The following is a 15,086-nucleotide window of genomic DNA, read 5'->3' as shown; positions in this document are numbered from 1 at the left end:
TACAGCCTATACACAGTGCAGTATAGCCATTATATAGGTGCGGTATACAGCGCGATACACACACTATATACACAGTGCGGCAGAGGTGAGCTGAGGTAAGCCGCTCTGCGTCGTACCGTGGCGTCTGCCGGAGCAGGTAGACCGGGGCATGGAGGGAGGCGGGGGGCGGAGGCATGGGAGGCTGCTGGGAGGGAGCTCTGAGGAGGAGGAGAGCCAGACGATGGAAGAAGAGACGGAGGAGGACGAGAACCTGCCACCGGGGGAAGAGCAGGGGATGCGGGACAGCCTGCTCGGGGGAGCCCCGGAAGGGGTGCCGGTGCCCGCTGAGGAGCCTTCACATGGCGGCCGAGAGAAAGAAGTGCGGAGCAGAGTCCCTGAGGGCGGCTTCGGCTGGGTGGTGGCGCTGGCGGCCACCTGGTGCAACGGCTCCATCTTCGGCATCCAGAACTCATTCGGGATACTGTACGTTATTCTGCAGGGCGAGCTGGAGAGCGGCGAGCAGCACGGCATGGACTTCAGGACAGGTAACCGGGACCGCGGGCGCAGCCTCCTCCGCGCACTCCGGCCGGAGCGCACAACTTCCCTCAGTGACAGAGCCTCCACGTGTGGTGTCAGTGCGCTCCGGGCGTGCGCTCCTCCCGGCCCGAGTGCACGAGTGTCCCCCGAGTGCCGCTCCCGACATACCACCCAGGTGTGGAGGCTCGGCATAGCCCGCAACGTATCGTGCGCACCGTGCGCTGCACCACATGGACCGGGAGCCTCACAACACTGCTGCACGTGCTGCCTGCATACACATGGACCGGGGGACACACACACAACACTGCTGCACGTGCTGCCTGCATACACATGGACCGGGGGACACACACACAACTCTGCTGCACGTGCTGCCTGCATACACATGGACCGGGGGACACACACACAACTCTGCTGCACGTGCTGCCTGCATACACATGGACCGGGGGACACACACACAACTCTGCTGCACGTGCTGCCTGCATACACATGGACCGGGGGACACACACACAACACTGCTGCACGTGCTGCCTGCATACACATGGACCGGGAGCCTCACAACACTGCTGCACGTGCTGCCTGCATACACATGGACCGGGGGACACACACAAAACACTGCTGCATGTGCTGCCTGCATACACATGGACCGGGGGACACACACACAACTCTGCTGCACGTGCTGCCTGCATACACATGGACCGGGAGCCTCACAACACTGCTGCACGTGCTGCCTGCATACACATGGACCGGGGGACACACACACACAACTCTGCTGCACGTGCTGCCTGCATACACATGGACCGGGGGACACACACACAACACTGCTGCACGTGCTGCCTGCATACACATGGACCGGGGGACACACACACAACACTGCTGCACGTGCTGCCTGCATACACATGGACCGGGGGACACACACACAACTCTGCTGCACGTGCTGCCTGCATACACATGGACCGGGGGACACACACACAACACTGCTGCACGTGCTGCCTGCATACACATGGACCGGGGGACACACACACAAAACACTGCTGCACGTGCTGCCTGCACAGCCCGGACACACACAGCATTACTGCACAGGGTGACAGCACAGCCTGCATACACATGGACCGGGGGACACACACACAACACTGCTGCACGTGCTGCCTGCATACACATGGACCGGGGGACACACACAGCATTACTGCACAGGGAGACAGCACAGCCTGCATACACATGGACCGGGGGACACACACACAACACTGCTGCACGTGCTGCCTGCATACACATGGACCGGGGGACACACACAGCATTACTGCACAGGGAGACAGCACAGCCTGCATACACATGGACCGGGGGACACACACAGCATTACTGCACAGGGAGACAGCACAGCCTGCATACACATGGACCGGGGGACACACACAGCATTACTGCACAGGGAGACAGCACAGCCTGCATACACATGGACCGGGGGACACACACAGCATTACTGCACAGGGTGACAGCACAGCCTGCATACACATGGACCGGGGGACACACACAGCATTACTGCACAGGGAGACAGCACAGCCTGCATACACATGGACCGGGGGACACACACAGCATTACTGCACAGGGAGACAGCACAGCCTGCATACACATGGACCGGGGGACACACACAGCATTACTGCACAGGGAGACAGCACAGCCTGCATACACATGGACCGGGGGACACACACAGCATTACTGCACAGGGAGACAGCACAGCCTGCATACACATGGACCGGGGGACACACACAGCATTACTGCACAGGGAGACAGCACAGCCTGCATACACATGGACCGGGGGACACACACAGCATTACTGCACAGGGAGACAGCACAGCCTGCATACACATGGACCGGGGGACACACACAGCATTACTGCACAGGGTGACAGCACAGCCTGCATACACATGGACCGGGGGACACACACAGCATTACTGCACAGGGAGACAGCACAGCCTGCATACACATGGACCGGGGGACACACACAACATAGCTTTGCACGGTGACATCGCATGCTCATCGGTCACACTGTATCTGCCTGCACCATCGTTGTGTTTATTGCAGGTGATATTGTAGCATTGTGTACATTGTGCTGGGAGTAATTTCTCTGCAGCCAGAAAGAACAACCTTGTGTAATGACTTATGGTTAAACATAGAAAATAAATGCTATATTAGTAAAAATGGCAGGCCAGGGCAGGGTGGGGGGTGTAAGTGGAGGGCGACAGGCTGCAGACCACTGCTACAGCTCTACCACTTGTGTGTATAGCTGGGGCCGCCTGGCACATATAGGAGGACTATAGACTGGCAGACTTGTGCTGTCTGCACACTGATCTGAAGCACCTACAGGGCCCAGCAATACCAGTGCTCTGAGCTGGTTCTCCCAGGACAGTGTCGCACCCCTCAAGAAAGACTGGGGACTACTGGAATAGATGGCCGACAACAGCTAATGTCCTTTATTTAGTGAATATCAGAAAGTTATCACATTTTTTCATCTTTCGCATTAAGAATGAGTAAACACGACACAGAATGTGCAGAACCCGGAATACTTGTCAGTCACTGAACTGTCCTACACATGTCCCATCACACGGCTGCTACATAACGGTATTAGACATCAGTTCATTTTACTTTTCAGCACAATTTTGTAAAGTAAAGACCTGGCTGTAATGGGGCACTAATACTGATTACATTTTGATACATTTGGTGAAGAAATCAGCTTTATTGTTCTTCTATAATCACCTTGTGAAGTTTTCTGCTAATTAGATTTCCGTGCACAGGGGTCTGACAGTACACTATACACTGTACACTTCTCCCTGTCTGTGATTCCCCGGGCCCTCCGTTGCCTGCGGTCCGTGAATGATCAGACTCTTGTTTGAATCCTCCACATTGATCTGTTATTGACAGATTGGAGACAGCAGAGGGGCCGGGGAATCACAGACAGGGAGGAGAAGATCCAGTGTACAGTCCGGCCCCTGTGCAGAACGTTTCAGAGGGTGATTATAGTAGAACAATAAAGCTGATTTCTTAACGAAATGTATCAATTTAATTAGTTTTAATGCCCCACTACAGCCAGGTGTTTACTTTACAACATTGTGCTGACATGTTCCCTTTAAGCAGGGGTCCCCAAACAGTCTCAGGAGCCACATGTGGCTGGCAGACCCATAATGTGTGGCTCGTGGCTGTCTTTCAGCTTGGAGCATAAGAACCAGGTTGAGCAAACAACTTTGAAGAATAGATGGTGACTTTTGGGAGTAGCTCCACACCGAAGAGCCGATGTGAATGGGGGTAATGTAGGATCCCCTGGATATTGGTATACTGCTGCAGTGTGGCTTTCAGTGTCATTATACCAGTAATGGAGGCTCTGGCTGCCACTATGGTGAGGTGTGTGTGTGTGTGTGTGTGTGTGTGTGTGTGTGTGTGTGTGGTAAATAAATGTGGCTCGAGAACCTCTTCCAGACCTGACTGCGGATCTCGTGGTCAGATTGGGGACACTGTCTTTAAGTGTCTACTGATGTCTAATACCATTATGTACAAGCCGTGTGATGGGAAAGATGTATAGGACAGTATTTTGGGTACTGCACATTCTCTTTACGTTGTGTTTATTCTGAATGAGAAAGATTAGGTATGATTTTCTAATATTTAATAAAGGACAACTGATGTTAATATACAGAAACAAATATTTTATGGATTGTAATAGTTTGTTCCCAAGTTTTCCATATATGACTTTTTTGTGCATGTGTTATACTTTTGAGAGTCTTTATGTAAATGATCTCTTAAGATCTATGGGCCGGACAATGATCTCCCTGAGAATCTGCCTCCAAAGCTTAGTTTAAAGGGAATCTGTCAGCAGGTTTTTGCTACCTCATCTGAGAACAGCATGACGTAGGCAAAGGGATCCTGAATCCAACGCTGTATCACTTTGATTACTGGCACAATCAAAGATTTTGGTTTTTAGCAAAGCAGCAGAGTTGAGAGAGCTGTCCACTCCAGGCTGTCAGTGTACATTTCCACAGACAAATAGCTGCTAATCACAGAGCAGGGCAGAGGGGACTTGAGCTCAGTAGTCCATTAATGATAAAGTGACTGAAGCTTAAACTAACATTGAAGATAAACAAAATCACAGTGTGTGTTAAGAGACAGCTGAAATCTCTGTTAACCCTTAGGGCATGTCAGATTCCCTTTAAATAATATGGTGTAGATGTGTGAACATGTAGATCCAAAGAGCAGACTGTCAGTCATTATATGTCTCACACTGGTAGTGCCTCCTTTCATGTTAAAATAAGCTTTAGAGGACGATTCTCACGCCCATATTGACAGCTAAGTAGGGTTGATCCTACTGATAGATGTCCTTTAAAAATTGAACTAAGAAAAGGACTGTACCTTCGCTTAGATGTTACCCCAGATACTGCAGCCTTTATACGGTGCTCCTGTCCAAAAGCATGATAATTCCCATAGTTCTCACCTTTGTGAAATCCTCATCATATAGCATCCATATAGCATTAGATGTGTTTGTTTCATGCTTCTGAGGCCTTCCTGTGCTAGGTATACCCGCTGCTTTATATTAGAGCCTTAGCTATACACAAATATATACACTTTCTGCTTCTTTTTAGAAACTCCAGTGGCTTCCTTACTTTCTGCTGCTTCATGTGATAGTCCTGAGGCTTTCTGTTGCACGGCTATATTCTCTCTACTTCTGTTATACTCCAGAGTCCTCTCTGTACACGGATATAGACATATATACGCTTTTTGACTCTATGTACAATCCCGCAGAGGCCTTCCAATTCATTGGCCTTTTTAATTAATATGCCTTCCAAGGAATGGTTGTTTTAATCACTTGTAATATGTAATAGGGGTATGTAACCTCTTTCATTATAGCACGATGCAGGTAGTTGCGGTAGTTTATATGTTTTTGCATGATATCCCCTGATTTATAAAGGAAGCTCTTGGTGGAGTTGGAAATTGCAACAGTGAAATATAGAGAGAACACAGCAATGTGAAGAACAATTATCGTTGATATAATTTTGATATAATGGATGGGTTAATGTAATTAGTCTATTGAAGCCATGAATTAATAGGATCATTTAGACAACACATCCATTTTCATTGCGGTGTCCCTGGAGATATTACATGGCACTCCACAAATCTGTTGCAGCATAAACTGGAGGAAAGACTGTGTCTGTGTGTGTCTGTGTGTGTCTGTGTGTGTCTGTGTGTGTCTGTGTGTGTCTGTGTGTGTCTGTGTGTGTCTGTGTGTGTCTGTGTGTGTCTGTGTGTGTCTGTGTGTGTCTGTGTGTGTCTGTGCGCGCGCGCCATTGTCTGGCATGAATAGCTGGTGTAACAAATTAAGATGTCACAATAATGTGCCAAACCCCATTTATTTACACAATCATTCCGATTTTTTTTTTCTTATTTTTTTTTTTGCTTTCTTCCTAAATTAAGCAACTTTTAAAATAGTTTCTAGAAACTACAAATCCATCAGAGTTCCTACTCCGTTTTGATGGCTTTCGCTGCTCTCCTCCTTCCTTCTCTTAGGTTTAGAAGTGGCAAAACGTTGGAAAATTCATTTGTACACCGATGTCAAAAGTGGAGGGAAGGGGGTATGGACCATCTACAATCTCAGGGCAGAGGAAACTGGCTATAAGGAAAGCACAACAGGAGATACCGTATTTTTCGTTTTATAAGACACAACCCCTTATTTAGAGAGAATAAAAAAAGAGGTCCGTTTTATAATCCAGTGGTGTCTACCGGGGAGGAGGGGAGGTAGCCGGGATGGAGCAGGGGTTACAGGAGGCAGGGGTGGTGCTGGAGTATGGCGCTCCTGCGGGCAGTGCAGAAGTGGACCCAGATGCTCATTGTGGGCGGCAGCGCTGTGCTGGGGCAGTGGGCGCTGCTTTGTGCTGGTGCTCGCTGCGGGTGGTGAGGCACAGCCATTCTGAAATGTCACCAGTGCTGGCTTCCAAGAAATGGCGGCTGGAGTCGGCGTGTGCACAGATTGAGTTATCAGCTCAATGACAAGCTGAGATCTCCTCTGCGCACACGCCACTTCCAGGTGCCATTTTCCTTAAATCCGCTGCTGGGACATCAATGGGCTGGATGCGTCGTGTGTGCAGATGAGAGCTTGAGCTGAGAGCTCCATCTGCACACGCACTGACTCCAGGCGCCGTTATTTGAAGCCCTGACCACCAACATCTTCAGAATGGCCTGTGCCTCACCGCCCACTGCACAAAGCCAAGCTCCACAGAGCAGTGCCCACAGCCTCAGCACAGAACAATGCCTGCAGTACAGTGCACAGCATTTGCCCTGCCTCCTTTGACCTCTCTTCACCACCCCCCAGTAAGCTACATTCGGATTTTAAGATGCACCCCTCATTTTCCTCCCAAATCTTTGGGAGGAAGAGTGCGCCTTCTAATTCTAAAAATACGGTAAGTGCAGGATAGAAGCTGTGCTGATGTATGAGCTAATGAAGATAGCAGAGCCTTTATTACTAGAAGAGAAACTCCCACAAAAACCCCTGAAAACTTGTATCAGGTTGAAAACTGCATGTCTGGGATCAGAGAATGAATGAATGAATGAAGAAAGACTACAGGATACCACTGACGAATGTAAAAAAAATTAATAAAAAAATCCCATGTCAATGTCAGAAGTGTCCATAGCATTTAAAGGAAGAGAAAATTAATGGACCTGCTGATGGCGAAAAAAAATAGTATAAGATTTTGCTTACTCCTGTGCCTATTTAGTGTGACCTGCTTATGACATAGTTGCACCTTACTGTCACAGGTTGAGATCGCTGGTGTTAGGATGCAGTGCAAGGCTTCATGCGTACAGCAGAGGCAGCAGTGAGCCTGCATACAATCACATGGTGACCTTTCGATCCTCTAGTCTTCCGCCATACTGTCTCCCTGTGCAGCTGTACCCAGCTAATAGTGCCATCATGTAACGCGCTGTACTCCTATACATACAATGCTCCGTGGAAAAATCTCACTTTACATAGAGCTTTGAACCCTGTATGATCACACGCAGCATCGTTTTCTGTGAAGTTTGAAATAAAGAAACTCAAAAGTAAAAAAAAAAAAGCCTCCAAACGGAAGGATAGAGGCCTATTCTCCTGTATGGATGGATGGAGGATTATAAACTTTAAACCTCTGTTTATATTGAGAGATATTAGAAAAACTACGATTTGCCATAGAACAACCCATGCTGTTTGTGGCTGGATGTCATTGACAAAATTCTCCCTGTGTTCACTGATGTAACAAAGCGCTGCATGTTATGTTATCCTAATACATAGGCATGGAGCATACATATCTGCAACCTTCCGAGTAATCTGGGATTACACACAAGCATCCTACTAAGCGAGGCATTGTTTCATCAGATAGGTAACCCACTCGGTGTCCTATGCTGTGAACACATTAAGCAGAAATCTATTTATTGATGTGAGGTGATACCATCTGCCATCCAACAGACAGATGGTTTACTTCCATTAGCGAAGACTTTGCCGGGCGAGGGGTGCTCCTGCCCCTGTCATGCTATAGTATTAAGTGAAATGTGAGCCGCTTGTTCCTATTCATGGTTTAGGTACCAGTGAGTATACCTGTAATCTCCACAGACATTTGGTGAGTAATCCATCTATACATATATTAACTCGCTTATAGCAGAACTTGATGTTTTAGTAAAAAATGAGTTGTTTATTATATATGATGGCTTATTCCTTATCCAGAGCTATTATTCCGGCTGAGGTGGTTTTGTTTTCCTTTTGTTTTGTTGTATAAAGTTGTTAATAACAGCGCTTTGATTGTAAATATGAATGTAGTTTTCACAGATTTATTTTCTATGTAGAATTTGGGGGGTTCACAGCTTATTTTAAAGGGAACCTGTCACCAGAATTTTCGCTATTAAACTAAAAGAATCCCCTTCTGCAGCTCCTGGGCTGAATTCTATAAAGGTTCATCTTGCTACTGGCCCCCCTTTCAGACCTAAATAACAACGTTATAAAATATTACCTTTTGCTATGGTAATGAGGTTTGTTGGCCCCGGGGGCAGGCTGTATTTCGTCCGTTATCCCCCCTCCTGCCGCTGTTCGTCGTCCCCCAGTGTTCATTTGCATAGATGAGGCCGCCGCCCTCCTCTTCCGCAGTGCTCCTGAAGTCTCGCGCATACGCGGTGGCACTATCGTGGGACTGAGCACTGTTTTCAAAACGTGAGCGCCGGTGATGTTATTGCGCAGGTGCGAGATTATGGGCGGCGCTATGAATGTCATCACCAGCGTCATCCAAGTACTTGTCCATAATCTCGTGCGCGTGCTTTTACCTCTACAGTTATGTGCTTGCGCTGGCCATTGCTTATTTTTTATCCAAGTACTCGTCCATAATCTCTTGCCCGCGGTTTTACCTCTACAGTTATGCGCTTGCGCTGGCCCTTGTTTATTTATTTTTATCAACCCCGTTTTCCCTTTTTTTTTTTTTTTTTTTAAAAACCGTGCTCAGTCCCGCAATAGTGCCACTGCGCATGCGCGAGACTTCGGGAGCACTGCGGAAGATGAGGGCGGCGGCCTCATCTATGTAAATGAACACTGGGGGGTGGCGAACAGCGGCAGGAGGGGGAATAACGGACGAAATACAGCCCGCCCACAGGGCCAGCAAACCTCATTACCATAGCAAAAGGTAATATTTCATAAAGTTATGTAGGTCTGAAAGGGGGGGCCAGTAGCAAGATGAACCTTTCTAGAATGCATCCCAGGAGCTGCAGAAGGGGATTATTTTAGTTTAATAGCGAAAATTCCGGTGACAGGTTCCCTTTTAAGAATGAATGATTGGGAATAGCAGTGCAGCTGAAATCTGCCACTAAGGCCGCGCTCACATCAGTGGTATTTTTGCCGCGAAACCGAATCTGTCACAAATGTGTTTCAGTTCTCTTCATTTCCAACGGAAAGATGTGGTCACATGCGGTTGCGTGCATCATACACAACCGCATGTTGCCTAAGCTAATTCTTTTGCTGACCTAAGTGAGCCAAAAATGACAAATCCTTAAAGGGGTGATTCCATTTCAAGGAACCTTCAAAACACCCCCTCCCCAGTGCAGTTTGGTATATTAAACTAAACTGATATACTCACGGTCCACTGGTAAGTCTCCACCACTGGTCACGGTATCTGGAATTGGCTGCGTAGTTGACAGCGCTGCAGCCAGTCACTGAGCTCAGTGGCCTTGAGCGGGGCATTCATTCTACACTGTCAGAGCCGCAGAGCTCACAGAATGACTGTCAAAGTGACCAGTGCCTTTGCCAATCCAAGACATCAGGAGCATAGGCGAAGACTCACCCGGGGAGTATGACATGGTTTTGTTTTTTTAATACCACATATGTTGGGGGGACAAGAATTTGTTGAAATGGGACAACCCCCTTCAAGAAGGCTGGGATTTCAGACCTAGGCAGTCTACTTACACGTATACAATGCTGCGCAAATGCTTTTGGCAAGTGTGAGAAAATGCTACAAAGTAAGAATGCTTTCAAAAATAGAAGTTAAGTTTATTTTTATCAATTAACAAGATGCAAAGTGAATGAACAAAAGAGAAATATAAATCACATCAATATTTCGTGCCTTTAAAACCGCATCAGTTCCTCTAGGTACTTGCACAAAGTTTTTGAAGGATCTATGCCGGGAGGTTGTTCCAAACATCTTGAATAGCTAACTACAGATCTTCTGTGGATGTCGCTTGTGTAAATCCTCCTGTCTCTTCATGTATTCCCAGACTGACTGGATGAAGTTGAGATCAGGGCTTTGGGGGCCATATAAACACTTCCAGGACTTCTTGCTCTTTAGGCCTAAGCCACACGGCATGAAAATCTGTGCGAGTGGAATGCGATAAATTGCATGCCACTCGGACCAATATTAGCCTGTGTGTCAGCACACATGAGCGATTATTTTCTCACCCCTGACCGGACCGAGAAATCAATCGCAGCATGCTGCACGTGTAATGCGAGACTCTTTCTCTCGCACCCATTCAAGTCTATGGGGCGAGAGAAAAATTGCACTGCACTCGTTGTACACTGGTGTACCGCGAGTGCAGTGCGAGAATGGCAATAGCCGGCTACGGAGGAGAGAGGCTGATAAATCCCTCCCTCCGTCCCCTCCGCAGCTGAGGTCCGCTCGCACAGTCGGACCTCAGTTTCAGTGACTCTCTGCTGCCAGCGTGTCAGGCAAGGGGATCGCAGTAATCCCCGTGTGGCCCCGGCCTTACTCTGAAGATAGTTTTTAATGACGTTGGCTGTATGTTTGTGGTTGTTTTCGGGCTGCAGAATAAATTTAGAGTCAATCTGATGTCTCCCTGATGATATTGCGTGATATATATATTAAAAAACTGTGTATGTGGACCTAGAATTTTTGATACTGATTTGAAGGCAAAAGGTGGGCACACCATTAACACTTCTATATTCTTAGGTTGCTATATACAATATATATATTATATATATATATATATATATATATATATATATATATATATATATATATATATATATATATATATATATATATATATATAATTATATATTTTTCCCCACACAATTTCAACGGAATCAAAGAGAACAAAATCTTCCAGCACTGTACTCTAATACGGTATGTCCATTTAGTTTTTTAGCACATTTATTAACCACTTGTGTTAATATTTACAACAAATTGTGCCGTGTAGTCCAGTTGGCAAAACATAAGCAGACAATGGGCTTGGTGTTTGGCCAGGTTTTAGGAACATTTCTAAATTATTATTTATTTATTTTTTTTTTTTTTTTTTAAAGTGTCTCAATATATTTGCAGAATCTCACTTTAATATGTGAGTTGTCTGAAAATTTGAAGAAACACCTCTAGGCAAGACAAATTTATCAACCCTGGTGCAATATTTTGGTAAATTAGGACACTCTCTCCTGAAGTCTAGAGGTTGTTATAGTAGTAAGGGCTTTTGTCCAAGTGATTTTTTTATTTTTTTTATTTTTTTTTTATTTTTTTTTATTCTGTAAGTTGACTTAAAACCTCTTATTCACGCAATGCAAATACCATCTGTGTGGAAGTTAACATGTGCTGTGGATTTTTCCTGCAGATTTCCACTATTCATTTCAAACTTTGAAATACCTAGGATGAAATCCGCAGCAGAATCTGCATTTAATACCTGCAGATTTTGTTGTAGATCTTTCAGAATTTGCAACAGTTTTTTTTTTTTCTCTTCATTTGTCAGTACACTATAGCGGGAGCAGCTCTGTATTTTTTTTGTTTCAAAGGAAAGACAAAGGTTCCATTAGCATCTTGTGGATGTGGGTACTCGTGACTTTGTACTGTGCTTTTATTTTAGGTGGGAAAGAGAGGGTTAAGTGTTTTAATCTATTGTCAAGTTCTTCATTGTTTGTTAAGCATATTTTTTTTGCATTAAAACTGGGTTAGACAAATGGTTTTGTAACCCTAGCACCGTAGCCATACTGGAGTCACATATTTTACCTTTTGAACTTGTATACATGCACAACTTTCAATATAGTTTGCATTCCTGGAGTAGCTGCACAAAAAACGCCATACCACTACCTTGTTTGCACTTTATGCAGGTTCTGCAGCCATTCATAGGAACAATTCCAATTTAATTTCCTACAACTTGAATCTTCCAGAAAATGCTGGAGTTCCCCCATTGACTTCGATTATACTCGCTACACAAGCTGAGCCTGTCAGAGCATCCAACTTCTAGTTACAAGTACAGAACACCCGAGCATGGTAGTGCCCGCTCATCACTAGTTATGAATACAGAGCACTCGACCATGGTAGTGCTCACTCATCATTAGTGACGAGTCCTGAGCATGGTAGTGCCCGCTCATCACTAGTTACAAGTACTGATTACCTGAGCATGGTAGTGCCCGCTCATCACTAGTTACAAGTACTGATTACCTGACCATGGTAGTGCTCGCTCATCACTAGTTATGAATACAGAGCACTCGACCATGGTAGTCCTCACTCATCATTAGTGACGAGTCCTGAGCATGGTAGTGCTCGCTCATCACTAGTTACAAGTACTGATTACCTGAGCATGGTAGTGCTCGCTCATCACTAGTTACGAGTACTGAGCACCTGAGCATGGTAGTGCTCGCTCATCACTAGTTACGAGTACTGAGCACCTGAGCATGGTAGTGCCCGCTCATCACTAGTTACGAGTACAGAGCACCTGAGCATGGTAGTGCTCACTCATCACTAGTTACGAGTACTGAGCACCTGAGCATGGTAGTGCCCGCTCATCACTAGTTACGAGTACTGAGCACCTGAGCATGGTAGTGCTCACTCATCACTAGTTACGAGTACAGAGCACCTGAGCATGGTAGTGCCCGCTCATCACTAGTTACGAGTACGGAGCACCAGAGCATGGTAGTGCTCGCTCATCACTAGTTACGAGTACTGAGCACCTGAGCATGGTAGTGCTCGCTCATCACTAGTTACGAGTACTGAGCACCTGAGCATGGTAGTGCTCACTCATCACTAGTTACGAGTACAGAGCACCTGAGCATGGTAGTGCTCACTCATCACTAGTTACGAGTACTGAGCACCTGAGCATGGTAGTGCTCGCTCATCACTAGTTACGAGTACTGAGCACCTGAGCATGGTAGTGCTCGCTCATCACTAGTTACGAGTACTGAGCACCTGAGCATGGTAGTGCTCGCTCATCACTAGTTACGAGTACTGAGCACCTGAGCATGGTAGTGCTCACTCATCACTAGTTACGAGTACTGAGCACCTGAGCATGGTAGTGCTCACTCATCACTAGTTACGAGTACTGAGCACCTGAGCATGGTAGTGCTCACTCATCAGTAGTTGGTGTTTTTTGAGTCTTGCACCTTCAGGAATGTGAATCCATATATTTATATATCAACTGATCTTGTTTGTGAAGATCAAATGATGTTGGGCTCTCTATGAAGTAGTTTTTTGTTGTGTTTTTTTTTTTTTTTTCCTCTCTCTCTCCCTTCTTATATTTTTGTGTGGGAGTTTACCGTTCTTTTGCATTGGGTTACATGTGTTCAGCATTAATCAATAACAATTTAATTTCTCCTCCTTTTTCCTGTTTCTCATTCTGTGTCTGTCTACTAATACATTCTCTATTTGGCTAGCTTTCTTTAGATATGGCTGTGATTAAGAACTAATGTGTTCAAAACGCGTCAACCATGAGGTGTGTGTGTGTGTGTGTATACACACACACACATACACACACACACACACACACATATATATATATATATATATATATATATATATATATATATATATATATATATATATATATATATATATATATATATATATATAAATATGTGTGTGTGTGTATATGTGTATATATATAATATATATATATTTTTTTTTTCTCTCTTTACACTACTTGCACTTAAATAGAATGTGGTTATGTGAATATTTTACATTCACAACCACCAACATGAAAAATAAAATGCCCTCCATCTCATGAAGATTGATATTCAGCCAGTTCATACGCCATTCCCTGCACTGATAGTGAGGGAGAGGATCCCACTCTCCTCCTTATTTATTTATTTATTTATTTTTTTAAAAAAAAAATTCCCTCCTCTTTTCTCCCGTGTGCCCCCCCCCCAAAGACACTGCAGGACAGCAAATGAGCCAGCGCCTAGTTGGTGAGCCCCTTATATACCTCCCCCCCCCCCCCTTCCCCCACCCCGTTTAGATTCCTGATTTTGTGACCCAATTGGGACTCTAATAAGAGACTGCCGGCCTCACAGAAATCAACTTTTCAAAGTCTCTTTCTCTGAGAAGTTTGCAAATCTCATGGTGACCAAGGCAAACTAATGCCCCCAACAATTTTTGGCCCCCAACAATTTTTGGCCCCAAACCCCACTTCATTATTTGCTAACTGAACTTCCATAGACGCAATAGAAATTATGAAGTTTTGGGGCCTTGTCCTTCACATGGGGATAGTGAAGAAGCCAGTAGTTTGGAGTGTTGATATTTTATATCAGGCCATGTGCACACACTGAATTTTTTTTATGTGTTTTGTTTTGGTGCACTTTTGTCACAAATCTGCATGCCCATCCTTATACCAGGAAAGTCAATAAGGCTAGTTTCACACTTGCGTTCAGCGCATTCCGTCACTATGGAGAATAGCGCAGTCCGTTAACGCACTGCGCTATTCTCCATAGACTTGTATGGACGACGCACTGTAACGCAAGTGTCTGCGTTGCATCCGCTGGACAACGCAGCGTCATTTTGACGCTGCGTCGGGCGGATGGAACGTAGCATGTAATGTTTTTCTGCGCTTGGTGGAGTGTCAAAAAAACGCAACCTGTAGGAATCCGTTAGGCGTCTGTTGTTTTTATAATGGACGCCTATGGTGGCGGATTCCGTTAGAATGCGTCATTTGACGGATTCCGTTAACGCAGCTGTCTTTACACAACTGCGCATGCTCAGATGTGTAAGGTCAAGGAAAAAAAACTACAACGGATTGCGTTATTTTGTACGATCTGTAGCATGCGTTGTGCCACTATATACAACGCATCCGTTACATGCATCACACAACGCAATGCTACGGATCCC

The 15,086-nt window shown here is 45.7% G+C and overlaps 1 protein-coding gene across 1 annotated transcript in view; it reads left to right on the top strand.

Moving 5' to 3' along the window:
- Positions 1-213: 213 nt before the first annotated feature.
- SLC16A2 (solute carrier family 16 member 2) overlaps positions 214-15,086 on the top strand; it is a 243,117-nt gene continuing 228,244 nt past the window's right edge. The window contains exon 1 of the mRNA XM_075323867.1: positions 214-524. Within this exon, the coding sequence (XP_075179982.1) occupies positions 221-524 (304 nt within the window). The 5' untranslated portion in view covers positions 214-220. The remainder of the gene's footprint in view (positions 525-15,086) is intronic.

Source organism: Anomaloglossus baeobatrachus, chromosome 9 (genome assembly GCF_048569485.1).
Source record: "Anomaloglossus baeobatrachus isolate aAnoBae1 chromosome 9, aAnoBae1.hap1, whole genome shotgun sequence".
NCBI lineage: Eukaryota > Metazoa > Chordata > Amphibia > Anura > Aromobatidae > Anomaloglossus > Anomaloglossus baeobatrachus.
The sequence above is the reverse complement of the archived record's forward strand: the minus strand, read 5'-3'. Positions and strand labels throughout refer to the sequence as shown.